The 14,272-nt window shown below is 46.1% G+C and overlaps 1 protein-coding gene across 1 annotated transcript in view; it reads right to left on the bottom strand.

Moving 5' to 3' along the window:
* Positions 1-10,990: 10,990 nt before the first annotated feature.
* Positions 10,991-14,272, bottom strand: part of LOC119406681 (glycoprotein-N-acetylgalactosamine 3-beta-galactosyltransferase 1-like) — a 29,332-nt gene continuing 26,050 nt past the window's right edge. The window contains exon 4 of the mRNA XM_037673411.1: positions 10,991-11,149. Within this exon, the coding sequence (XP_037529339.1) occupies positions 10,991-11,149 (159 nt within the window). The remainder of the gene's footprint in view (positions 11,150-14,272) is intronic.

The following is a 14,272-nucleotide window of genomic DNA, read 5'->3' as shown; positions in this document are numbered from 1 at the left end:
GCGTACAGACAATTCTAAAGTACTTAAATAATGATTTATATCACGTATATTTTTGCTCTTGGGGCGTTTGGTGCAACCGGTCATTTTTACTACGTACGTTTGGGGGGAACAGTGAGAACCAAGTACACCCGTGGAGGCTCTTCAGAAAGACCTGTGATACAGGACGACTCGAGTATTACACTTATGAAGTTTTTATGGTGAACCGAAAAGCTTGTCAGACACGGCAATAACTGACGAGTTATCGCGAGGATCTTAGTAAAGACAGTATGCTACCAGTGCGAAGACAGCAGGACATGAAAGAGGACAGTGTGTCGTCCTCTTTCTTGCCCTGCCGTCTTCGCGCTGGTAGTATACTGTCAAGGACTTTCAACAAGCCCTAGCCGCCACCCTTGTGAATGTAAGTAAAGGTTCCCGAAAAGGGATTCGCATTAACAACGGCAAATTGTAGCGGGTTTGGCAATAGGGATACTTCACATACAAGTACGTGTGTTCACGTAGTCCTTGGATGGGAGCAGAGCAGGACTGACCGGTTCACCTCCGGCTCAAGAGGACGCAATGCGTAAACGCACCCAAAACACGCATGAACATCCTGGTCATATTTTACGACATGCGTAATTTTCGCCACATTGACCAAGTGAAGCCGTGGCTTCGAGCCAAGAATGACTACTGAAAAGTGGATTTATGCTGTTCATAAACAGATAGCTTAGATTCATAGAAAGTAGGTAGCAGTACACAGTTAGAGCGAAATGACAGCCTGTTCAAGTGCCCGCCTTCTAATCTAACTCCACTGAAGGAAGTCACTTCGACGTCATTCAATTCGAAACCTGACATTTTTATAGGAACAGATGTCAACTATTGCGTGAAGAGAAAAAGTTACAGGAGTAAGTGGTAACAGGCCAGAACATTCAGCTCACAATAAAATTTCTGCTATTTTCTAGAGACATCTTGTGGCCACTGACCATTGACCACAAGTCATGCCATAGGCATAAGCCCGCGAAAACAATAGTTTCTATTTGTTTCGCTGCCAAATGAGGTGGTACTATTCACATACCTCACGACGGCTGAACTGGCGGAGCAGAAGAATAGGGCGCTCTGTCTTCAGAGAAAAAAATTGTGAGGTAGAAATTCTCGGAATTATATACGACGAACCCGTGAACGGAACAGATACCAAACGTACTTGCGATGCCAAGTTTATGTGCTAGATTACTAATCTAGGGTGCGCAGCAAATACCAGAGAACTACAGAAAGATTGGTATGGTGCTTAGCAACGAAAGAGGCCACCCAAGCGTTTAGAAGTGAACGTCGGTGCATCGGGACAGGCTGTTCGATGTAGTACGCGATATGATGGCCTTTGTTGATTTGCTATCCGATCAACAAACAGGCTTTCGGGCCCACTACAGCACGCTTCTATAATTGTTATTCAGCCTCGTCATTTAGTTAAACACAGCGTCTGACACAACGTTGTGTGCCTGTTTTTCGAAGGTTGTTAGCTCAAAGAAGCTCGTTTTGTTCCAGTATTAACAAGTTTAGCAACGATGTACACGCAGTCTTTATGGGTGCATAGAAAGGTGGTAGCTCCACGGCTGGGCCTTGCTCCTGGCTCTTGATGGTCTAAGGCCAGCCCTAAACGTGCCTCAGTGACTCGAGATCATTGAGAATCGCGCCACTTACAATTAGGGCATCGTAATCAAGTCCCAAGACCTAGTTACGACAACAGCAAACGGCTTGCGTTTAACTCCGCAAAACGCCTTAGAAATATCTGAAATTTCACCATGGCGAAATCGCAATGTTAACTATATGCTGCCACTAAACAGCCTTTCACTGTTCACTGCGAAACGCCATTATGCACATTGGGTACACAGTCCTGAAAAAGAATCGCGTACCTCTTGCGTCTCCTCCTCGTTCGAAGACATGGCGAAGGGGACGCAGTGGATCCGCTGAGGGGCGGCAAGACGCCGTGGGGTGGAGTCGACTGCCCAGACGAGGAACTTGTGCGGGAGCCACCGAGAACAACACGTCCGTTCTTGCAACCGGAACTTCTTCTTGTGATGCGCCGTGTGGGCTCGCGCTTGCTCCTCGCGCGCTGCGGTGGTGGCAATAATGATGAGGATACACTTTTCTGGCGCGTAGGGGAACGGGGCAAGAATCGGGCGGCCAGAGGTATATTCAAGGATATGTCAAGTCTACACTGCAACAAATATACGCAACAAGAAAAACCACGTGGACGGTCTTCTTGTTACTTATATTTGTGTTACTTTCAATAAACTTCCAGTTGCTAGTCTGCGCTTGTGCGTGTGTCTCACTTGTCCCCGTTTATTTCGCGCAGTTTTTAGTAGTAATGGAGTACCAACTCGCCCAACGCTCAGTCCTTTTACAATATTAAACCAGCAAGCAACAAAATGAACAGAGGTAATTATGCAAGAGAATGATTCAAGACGTGTCAAAGGTATGAAAGTCGAAATATGTATGATATCAATTCCACGAAAAAGGATTTGTAAATAAGAAAAAAAATCGCGCCATACCCACTAAGTGAATGGTGATGAGGGGGCGAAGCTCCGGAGGTAATCTGGTAAACCGTCAATCCCCGTAAATTTTGCCCACTCAATCATCATACAAAGACATGACACACAAACGCGGGGGTCCTCATATGTGACGTTAAGCTCATGGGAACTTTGTTGTCGGCGTTGCCGTTTTGCCTTTCGAGGGCAAGAGCGCGTTCACGATCCTTTTCATCCATGGCAGAAAGAGAATGTGAGGTCTGGAACGCGTTTGTACTTCATGGTCATCAGCGTCATCGTCATCGTTATCACGTGTAGTGGGTACATTCCACTATACTGGAACGCGCTTATTCTTCATGGTCATCAGTCGTCATCTTCATGGAACGCGCTTATACTTCATGTTCATCAGCGTCATCGTTATCACGTGTAGTGGGCACATTCCACTATACTGGAACGCGCTTATTCTTCATCAGTCGTCATCGTCATCTTTATCACATGGAGTGGATACATCTCACTATGCGTGGCTACCTACTACATACTACAAAGGAGGGACAGGCCCACACCCTGAGGAGCTTCGCCCCTAAAAAGGCGAGGCAGGAACAAAACAAAAATCCACGCACAATCTCATTTGCCAATTGTGTAAGCGACGGGACACAGCGAAGGGAAGGTTGCCGATGCCTTGCAGGAGTTAATTAACGGTGCAAAGAGATTTAGGCTATAGAACGAATCTTTACTGCTGATTGTATCTTCCAAAGTGCTTTATTTTTGTTCAAATTCTCCTCATCGTATTTATATCCGTATTTTCACATTTATCGATTCTTTGTATTTCCAGTTGTTGTTTTGTTGTATTTCTGTCGTCCATGTTTCAACAAACAATATATGACTTCTAAATCAAGGATTTTCTTTTAGAAGTATCAGGCTTTTGGCCAATTCTTCATTGTGGGTATGGGCCACAAATACAAGGATCTACTCTCCCCTACTAAGGCACCTTCGTCTCATCAACGTAAAACAAAAAAGAGGAAAAAAACGAGAAACAACCAAGTGGCCAGACACAGGGAGAGATCAGATGATGGTGACGATGACCCCTTCCTGATGGCGCTCACCCACATAGGGAGATGGGCCAAGAACCGTGTGGCAGGATGGTGCTTAAGGTAAGGACCTATGAATCTGAATGAAGCTGGAAATATAGAATAAAAATAAAACATCGAATGAAAATGCCTAACAAGCAAGCGGTAAGACTATCAACTGAGCTTTCTGACGGAAATTTGACGGATTTGAAACCGAAAATCTGAACAGAGAAAAATAGACTAACATGGTAATATTTTTGTTTCGCTTATGTAATATAACACAGGAGAGCAGACATCCCTGTGGCTGTAACCTAATGAAGTGCCACTGAATGATAAAATTATTGAAAAATTTATTGCTTATCCCAACTTCTGAAGTGGAGCCACAAGGTATCTTTTTCTCTGATTAGAATAGCGGCGACAAGATAAAAAGGAATGCTCTGTTGTTTCGATTTCGTTGCAAAACATGCATAACGGGGACGCCTTGAGTCTAGCTTTATGTAAGTAATAATTCAATTGTGGAATTCTACAGCGGAATCTGGCGTAAGAAACTTCTAACTGGCGAGATAAACACCACTGTTTATTCAAGCAATATGTTAGATGTGCGAAGTCTTTAAATTTGCCCACTGAGTATTTACCTATTTCACTTTGCAAACAAGCATTTCTGAACCTTAAAGCTGTCGCGTAAGCCGTACCTCGTAAAATCGGGATGAGGGGTCCACTCATGGATATTGTTGACAATGAGTCCGCCATTTCGTTCAAATATATTTCACGGTGGCCTGGTATCCATAGCCACTGAACTTTTTGTAAGTTTTCTGGTATTAGATGACAAAACATATCATATTTAGTGTTGAATTTGTCGCCGCCAAAAGTGCAGTACATACTGAGAGAGAATCTAATTATCACTGCTGTTGATTCGCCTGAGGGAAGTTTGCGTAGTGCTAGAACAATTGCCAATAATTCTGCAATGAACAGAGGGGTATAATCTAAGAGTCTAACCGAAAATGACCAGTGAATAGAAGGAGAGAAGATGCCAACCTCAGCCTTTTCCTTCGATACAGATGCATCAGTCGCAATTAGATTTCTTATTTTCAGGTGAGCTAGATAATATTCTGACTGACCGAAATGGCATTTCTTTCATATTAGAAAGGAAAATATCGTCTATGTTTTATGTGAAGGGTTGAAATGAAAATACCTGTTGAGCCAATGTGTTTAATTTTTACATTCAGCGGTTCTAGCAGCGCCTGTACAAATGTAATCTGTCGGGTGTGTGACCATTGTGTTTCAAAGAACAAGCTCGGTTCTTTAAATAATACGTAAAATGATCGTCTCTGAGGCGGAGGCGGATTGTATGTTACAAGAATGTTTGAAACAGTAAGTATTTTGAATCTATTTATCAAAGATGGCAATCGGCCTTCCATATACAAACATTGTTTGTAACAAACCTCGGAAGTCCAAGGCACAAACGCATAGCTTCCCTTTCAAATAGTACCAAAGGTCTCATTTTATAAGTTACGCTGCCAGAAAATAAAACGCACCCGAATTGCACGATAGGTCGCACACACAGTTTACAAATTATATCAATGTATTGTTTCTCAACTCCCTTCTACGGTTTCCGATCTTCCGTAGCCACCCCATTGCTCGTGTTTCATGAGCGTAGACTTCTTCAATGTGACTACTCCCATTTAATGTTTCGTTACATATGATGCCCAAATATTTAAGAGAATCTACCTGGGGAATGAGCTCTCGACGATAAATCAGCGAGATGTTAACAGGCTCCTTAAAGAGAACGCGAGAAGCACGCTTTTTTTGACGTTCAACGTCATATGAATATTTTGAAGCCTTGATTCTAGCGTATTTATATAATTTTGTAATGTCTGATAGAATGAGTGCAGATCATTATTTGCCGCGAAGAAAGCAATATCATCTGCGTACACATATAATTGTATATCCTGATGGAGCGGAATGGAACTTAAGAGTATATTAAACAAAACGGGCGACACCCCCTGTGGTACACCCCGATTCGGCCTCTCAGATGAGCAACCATCTTTAAAACAATAAAATTCCCTTTCTCTTAAAAATTCTGAAAGCCACGCTGTTATGTTGTTTGGAAACCGATAATTTTTAATCTGTTTAATTAGTATCGAATTCTCAACCTTATCTCTTAGCTCGGGCGTCTCGAGACATACGATGCTCTTCTTTTGCCCGCTTAATTACTCTGCAACGATCGCCACCGAAATTGAGAATAACAAGAAAAGAAATAAATAACACAAAGTAGAACAAAATTTGAAAATAAAGTAAAAAATCAAAACTAAGAATACAAATAAAGCATTGCGTGTAACTGCAATTCGTCCCACCGAAGCAGACAAAGTAAAAAGAACGTAATTCGCACTGTGTGACGCTTGGTTGTTATTTTACTCTTCTACCACGCTATATCACATATGTTAACGCCACTATTTGCCTCACAGGACACCTGTATGGTCTCTTTTACAACGAAAGCACTTATGAGATCACAATAACAGCCGATTTCGGTGGCGTAATTGCCCGCCGCCGCCGCCGGTGTCTGTAACCTCTATCGAGCAAAATAAGAAAAAAAACGAAATCAGAAAAAATACTCTACTCCAGGAGCAGATAACATTTGAACGCGGGCACTCAGCGTAGCAGCCGAGCATTCTACCTCAGAGCGACGCCAGCTCTTGAAAGTCTCCGCAAAAAGACATTATACAGGTGTCATGGGGGGAAGAAATCGTGTTAACATATGTAATATAGCGTGGTAGAAGAGTCAAATAACAACCAGGCGTCACACAATGCGCACTGCGTAACGAGCGGGTTGTTGAATGCTTCGAACACATTACAAAAAGCTCATCCCTCGTCATCAGCCACAGCATCTACGAAGTGCACATAATGCCTTACGGATGTGTGGCGGGTACCACGCTTTTCCGCAGAGTGACGAATAATGGCATATTGGGTGATTCGCTACTCCACCAAAATTATGATGATTTATAGCGTATTGGGTACGAAGCAATGTTTAGTGCAAAGTACTACGATGGCCAGAAGGGAGGGCACAACCTTCCCGTCCTCGTGTTACATTGCGCTAAATATCGCTTCATGTCTTACCAACAAGGCCGAACTTCTCCCCTTGTGTATTGGGTACCTTGCAAGCGTACTTGCATTAGTTGCCCCCAGAGAGTCTACAAAGGGCTCTAGAAAGGCCGCTCTTCCAGCTTTCGCTGTGACTGGGATTCGTGTTCCGAGCAGGCCTGGCGATTCATTCTTTTTTATTTTTGCGAAGGAGTTTCAAGCACCGGCGTGGATCTGTGGTGGAATACTCGACTCCCATGTAGAGCGCCGCGGTTCCAATCCCGCTCGATTCCGGATATTTTTTTCTCGCTGCGCGTGACAACGGTTGCGGACACCGGCAGAAGCGGCCGGCAGTGTACAACTACGCCACCCAAATCGGCTGCTGTTGTGACCTCATAACAGTTTTCACAGCGAAATAAATAAGTACTTCAAAATATAATTAAAAGTGGTATGGGCTTGAGCTTGTTGGTTTGGAACCCACGAAATAAGAAAAAAAAGCTCACAGGGTCCCCTATCGATTCGCATCAATTCGAAGATCACGCGATCGAATCCCGGCCGCGGCGGCCACATCTTCGATGGAAGCGAAAATGCTTAAGCTCGGTGTACTTAGGTTAAAGTATACGTTAAGGAACCCCGGGAGGTCGAAATTCCTGGAGCCCTCCACTACGGCGTCCCTCATAATCATATCATAGTTTTAGAACGTTAAACCCCCCTCCCCCCAATTATTAACACGAAAGTGTTTTATGCCGGGGTCCACCAAGTACATCTGTTACGGTTATGACGTTGATAAAATGAACGCCAATAGGTGAGGAAGAAAAAAACCAAGAAAAAGTTCCGCCTCTGGGAATTCAACTCACGATTTTGCGGCCGCGGCGGTAAGCGCCCAACGCTCAACTGACTAAGGTAGTAAAGTGAAGCTTTGGTCTAGTTGGTATTGCATTATGAAATAGTAACAGCGCGAAATTCTACACGGGGACACACAAGAGAAGCAACACAGACAAGCGCTGACTTTCACTGAACCTTTATTGAACACGAGAGAAAAATATATACAGAAAATTAAAAAAAACGTTAAAGCATGACAAAATATCAAGGGATGATCACACGTGCTCTTCCAAAAAGGAGAATTATTTCGTCGACAAACAAACAGATGCCATGCTGATGCATGATAAACCTTCTTGAGAAATATGGACGGCTTGAATGATTTCGCGAGTGCGCTGGTCCTGATGTCTGCCGATGATTGTGGTTTGCTCAAACAGGGGAGTGCATACGCAGGAACGGCAATGAATGGCTAACAAACCTTCTTTAGCATTGCGCACATTATTGTTGTTCTCTCGAAGGCGATCATTTATGCACCTTCCCGTCTGGCCTACATAGCATCCCCTGCACGAAAGTGGAATTCAATAGATGACATTGCTGGCGCAATCTATGCACTGTTTGCGATGCTTGATAGTGCACTTGAGCTTTTTTCTTCTTCACAGGACAGGTAACACGTGAAAGATATGAAAGTTTATGGGGTGCTGCAAAAACCATTTGAACACCACAGTGCTGCCCGATTTTTTTGAGACGATGTGATATCTTGTGCATATATGGAATGACCGAAACCTCATCGCGCCGACGAGCGTCCTTGTTTACCATTTCTACCGCAGTTTTCCTTGTAGATTGTTTCCGCTACTGACGTGATCAGTTTTTGCGGATAGCCTGCAGCTTCGAGCGGACGCGTCTGAGCATTGAAACTTTCCGTGACAGCGTGTGTACAAGATTTTTCCAAGGCGTAGGAAAGACGCAGTTACGTTCTTCGCCTTTCGCTCCGTGTTAGCGTGTGTCGTGTCATCGGAGCAGTGCAACGCGTTGCAGAATGGGCACGATTTCGACGGGCGAATGCCGTGCCTTGGTGGAGCGAGACAGAAGCCAGCGGGACGCACGCGTTTGCGGCTCAAGCTACGAACCTCTGCCTCCTGTGTTGCTGAAGCCTAGTGTGGTAGTGTATGCATGAGCACAAGCGTCGGTTACCCATTACTAGAAAGCGCACACCGTGCCCTTTCTCTCCTTAATTGATGGCATTTTGAAAAAGTGCCTATCGGGTACCAGTGTTGATTATGAGCCTGTTGATGTAATCTTTACGCGGGATTTAGGATTCGCTGTGTCCAAATATATGTTCACAACTTTAGCTACCACAACGGTTTAAGCATGATCATGGACGTTAGTCGTCGCGATGGAGACACGCCACTAGGCGTCAACATGGGTGCATCAACGTCAAACGGTGATATAGCTGCCAAACACGAATAGACATTGTACACGCTCTCATATGTCACTACCCGGTAAGCACTACTTCTGTGAAGACACGTTTCACTTTCGTGTTATAATTCCTATGACGGAGGGATCAGCCATGTTTCTTATTACTTGCCAACTATCGGGCCAATGCCACTGTCCCAATGACGACAATGTGAGGTCAATGACGACATTATGAGGAAATGTTATGAATGGTTTAACCTAACTGTAAAATGCGGTTCCCTGAGCATGGCGTTTTACGTGCCAAAACCACGTGGTTTTGGCACGTAAAACAGCATATCATCTTAACAGCATATTCGAGACCGTCCTGACACGCCATTATATTAAGTTTGTACACCGAGGTCTGTTGGTTTTGCTTTCTAAAGGGTTTTTATTAGTGCACTGTCTTCATGATGTTTTCCCTCAATCTTGGGATACCAATGTTTAAACTTAGTTAGGTTTAACTTAACTGTAAAAAGCGGTTCCCTGAGCATGGCGTTTTACCACGTGGTTTTGGCACGTAAAACAGCATATCATCTTAACAGCATATTCGAGACCGTCCTGACACACCATTATATTAAGTTTGTACACCGAGGTCTGTTGGTTTTGCTTTCCAAAGGGTTTTTAATAGTGCACTGTCTTCATGATGTTTTCCCTCAATCTTGGGATACCTATGTTTAAACTTGTTGTCTAAGTTGAAATGTCCGAAACATTATTCTCTTATGCATCATTGCGTTCATCGGCTTTTGTATGATAATTAGGAGCATAGGACGTTTCTCCGGCTATAATGCCTTTAGTCTCTGCTTTCGTTGTAAGCACAGAGCACAAATGCACGTCAATTTAATTCAATTCAGGGGAGAATAAGTTCGGCATTTCCTGCGCAGCAGGCAGCGACTGGCGTTGTCATACCATGACGCCAGGGTCTTCTAGGGTCGAAAATATTCGTGAAACCGCTTTTCCATTGGAGTTCTCCATGACTCTCGCGACGGAAGGTAAAGGGACTGTCTACCGCTCGGAAAAAATTTTCTGATTGTGGTGAAAATGAGGACATCGTTCGTCACATCGGCGGCAACGAGCATGATTTTGCCCCATAAGAAAATAATTATATTTTTAATTTCACGTTGAAAATCGTGAAAGAATGACCGCTAGCGTCACCCAACAGCGATGTGGTCAATCTACTGGTAGGACAAGAAATCCTCGCAGGTAGACTCATTTTGCTTAAAAACAAACATGTATAACTTGAAGCTGTATTTTACGTACTTGAAGCAGCTTTCGGTTGCGTCAGAGAGTAACTTTTTGCTTTTTTTCTCACGCATCCAAAAAGGCGCCCGGCGGCGCTGCTTGCGGCGCCCCTACGCCGTCTTCTATTTCGTCTGCTTCAACTCATGCGCTATGCCATGCGGCTCTCCTCGCTGGTCGTACTGTGCCGCTGTATTGTTGTTAGGATGTCTCACATGTGCTGCGCTGTGAAGGCGTGCATTTATACTCTTTTTTTTCCTGAACCGACTTGGCTTGGATTGCGGCAGCAGTGCTAAAATGGACGCATAGACTGCGATTACAGCAAAACAACTGCTCTGTAATCGTATAATAAGGCTTCATTTAACCGCCAGCGCGCTGAAAACGACTGTTACATTTATTACAATAGTGTTCAGCGAAAATAAAGTAATCTTACAGAAATCACATGCGCTTTCGGTTTTATTTTTTACCGGCACTACAACCGTCATCGCGTCCACCAACCAGTGTTGTAAGCATGTTTCACGCCAATGGAAGAAGACCGAACGCCGACCAAAAAATTCTGTTTTAAAAATTTCTACTCACTTTCCAGAGAAACCGCTGCAAGGTTGGACACCTCAGATGGTACGCTTTCTATTACGGTACAAAACAGAAAAGCGATGAAGGATGGTAGACAGTCCCTTTAATCAACGAAAGAGTCCAATTCTATGAAACGAATCTGTTGGTAGTGCTTTTATTCTGCAGCACGTCTACCACGGTATAACATAAAGCTATTGGTTGTTGTTCAGCGACGAAAATATCATAAGGGAGATAACTTGTTGAGGCCTCGTCGACGCAGATGCCAATTCACAGAGTCAACTCAGGAATAGGCGGATGCCTTGGGTGTACCCGCTCATCGAGGCCGCCCAACACCCGCACGTGGTACACGAAGAACTCAAACAGGTACATTCCTTCGGGCTTCGTGTAGTGGATGGCCACAGCCGTGTCGCTACAGCAGTTCCAGCCCTGCGCACAGTTCGAGCGCTGCGATTACTACTACTGAAGCATACGCAGACTAATTGCGAGTCTGTACTGTGACCGTTCATTCTCTAAATATACGTTAATTCGGCTTGACCTGCGCAATTGCGTCCTAGACATGCCACAGCGAGCGCTTTGCGAGAATCTGCTCTTGCTTTCCCTCACGCACATAAACAGGGCGTTGCGGATACTACGACGCACACTTCGTCAATAAACTATTGCACCTCGATTTACTTTGGAAGTAAATATAATATACAGTTATAACCGGGGCGTTGTAGGCGACTGTTCGAAGCACACTAACTATGAGTCTTCAGCTCCACGTTGAACTCGGCTAAAGCAGGCCGCCCTGAAACAAAACTTGAAATTTTCTGAATTCCTTCACCCATGCGTTTGCGCGTATGCAAGTGCATAACATCGCATGTACTCCGGGAGCCAATTGTCTCTCAGACACGACCTTCACAGCAAATTTGAATTTCTCGTTTGTCGATGTGCCGCCTTTATAAATTAATGTGGAAGTGCGTAGGTTGAAAAATGGTTCTACAGGCGGAAAATTTAATAGAAGCACCGCAAATTCCAATTTCTCGTTTGTCGATGCGGCGCATTTATAAATTAATGTAGAAGTGCGTAGGTTGAAAAATGGTTCTACAGGCGAAAAATTTAATAGAAGGCACCTTCTTATCCTAAGCGAGAATTCAGCGAAGCTCTCGTCTTGGGAACTTTCACCTTAGCAGGTCACCTTAGCAGTTACTTCACCTTAGTGCCTGAAGTAACTGAGACGCGTTGTGCATCCACATCGCACATACACTTAATTGATCGTGTGGACATACTGGATCGTTAGGATGTCCTGCTCTAAGTAGTAAGTTGCGCCGGACCCAAAATCACCGGCGGCGGCGCGCCGGTGTTTCCACCTCCGGCGGCGGCGCGTGAACGGCGCGGGGTTCATCAGACCGGCGGCGGCGCGGCGCGGGGGGGCCCCCGCGGAGGGGGGGGGGGGCGCCGCGCCGCCCCCGCCGATCAGGCGGCGGTGGTGGCGCACACCTCTAAAGGCATTTGACGAACTGCAGGTGACTTAGTTACGGTTCTTGTTTCGTTTTTTTTGCTATCTGCACCAAACTTTTCGTACAAAATTAACTGGTTCCATAGTTTCGTAGAATACTGACATGTTTCTAAATGTCTTTCTTGTGTAGATATGAAGTATTTTAAGCAATAAACGCCGATAGCGTGTTTTAAAAGTTGATTCATTTCTTAAAGGGTCCCTGACACCAATATTGAAACCTCAAGATATTTGTGTTGATTGTCCTGTATACGAGGGCACTTCTGGCCGAATATTAGTGTCGGACGTTAGCTTTAAGATATTTTAATTTGGTTTTAAAGTAAGCGTGAGTGCTCATCTCCCATGGCAGCACCTCGCGACATCGCCACTGGTATGACGTAGACCGAGGCCCCTTGTGACGTTCCACGAGTAAAGCGAGTATTGTAGACGTCAGAGAAGATTTGCGGGGCGCGCACAATACCCCGACTGGCACCCGGCTAGGACTACTGTTCGCCACCCTTCTCTCTCTGTTTTCGGGGTGCTCTCAACTCCTTTTGTAGCGTTAGCTACACTGGCCTAGCCAAGCCAGTTTCGCGCGGATCCTCAAGAGCCGTGCTGCGCTTGCGCGAGGATCAGTGATGTCAAGCACCGGAGCCGGCAACTCTAGGGTGCCTACACTGGCCTAGCCAAGCCAGTTTCGCGTGGATCCTCAAGAGCCGTGCTACGCTTGCGCGAGGATTAGTGATGTCACGCACCGGAGCCGGCAACTCTAGGGTGCCTACACTGGCCTAGCCAAGCCAGTTTCGCGTGGATCCTCAAGAGCCGTGCTACGCTTGCGCGAGGATTAGTGATGTCACGCACCGTAGCCGGCAACTCTAGGGTGCCTACACTGGCCTAGCCAAGCCAGTTTCGCGTGGATCCTCAAGAGCCGTGCTGCGCTTGCGCGAGGATCAGTGATGTCACGCACCGGAGCCGGCAACTCTAGGGTGCCTACACTGGCCTAGCCAAGCCAGTTTCGCGTGGATCCTCAAGAGCCGTGCTACGCTTGCGCGAGGATTAGTGATGTCACGCACCGGAGCCGGCAACTCTAGGGTGCCTACACTGGCCTAGCCAAGCCAGTTTCGCGTGGATCCTCAAGAGCCGTGCTACGCTTGCGCGAGGATTAGTGATGTCACGCACCGGAGCCGGCAACTCTAGGGTGCCTATACTGGCCTAGCCAAGCCAGTTTTGCGTGGATCCTCAAGAGCCGTGCTGAGCTTGCGCGAGGATCAGTGAAGTCACGCACCGGTGCCGGCAACTCTAGGGTGCATTGATGCCCGCGCGCTCCGCGTATATCGAGGCACTCTAGGCAACTCCCGCGCACTGCGCCGCCGCCGCGCGCGACTCGCCGCCACCGGCCTGCGCTTTCCAGAGGAGTGACGTCGTAGCCTTGGCAGACGTATTGGCGCCGGCGCGCGCGTAGGTGTTGGCCTGACACTGCCTACGCGCGCGTAGCTATTCGTCTGACACTGCTGGAGCCGCTTGATAGCGGTTCTGACTGGCGTTTGCCAGTGTGGTATAGCCATGGAGAAGGAGAGCGCAAATGCTGCTCAACGGCGTAGAAGAGCGGAGAAGCTTAACTCATCGGATCCCGATGTAGTTGCCTGGCGAAATAAATATACATGTGCCACATAATACGCATACCGTGTGTGTGTCATTAGAGAAGCAGTAATCATGATAATCAAGCTAATCCTACACAATCAGGAAAACTAAGGATGATTAGCCGAACCCTTGCTAACGCTACGTTATCCTGGCATAGCCGAGCTAAGCCACTGCAACCTTTGTTTTATGGGCGGCGGGGTGGGGGGGGGGGGGGGGGGGGAAGGGGCACACGCTTAACAATGCCGAAGCACCCGCATCGTTTCATTCTTTACCGCGCGGGGCTCCGATTTGGAAACTGCGCTTTCAACGACAACAAACCTTGAGTGCACGTGATCTCAGATGCTCCCCCGTAGTGAGGTGCTAGTTTCTTACGGTATTTAGGCCGGCGTTTCGAACTGAAGCAAAATTGTTCTCATAACGACGCTAGCATTTATTAT

Source organism: Rhipicephalus sanguineus, chromosome 10 (assembly GCF_013339695.2).
Source record: "Rhipicephalus sanguineus isolate Rsan-2018 chromosome 10, BIME_Rsan_1.4, whole genome shotgun sequence".
In the NCBI taxonomy this organism is placed as follows: domain Eukaryota; kingdom Metazoa; phylum Arthropoda; class Arachnida; order Ixodida; family Ixodidae; genus Rhipicephalus; species Rhipicephalus sanguineus.
This window is presented reverse-complemented; position numbering and strand designations above follow the sequence as displayed.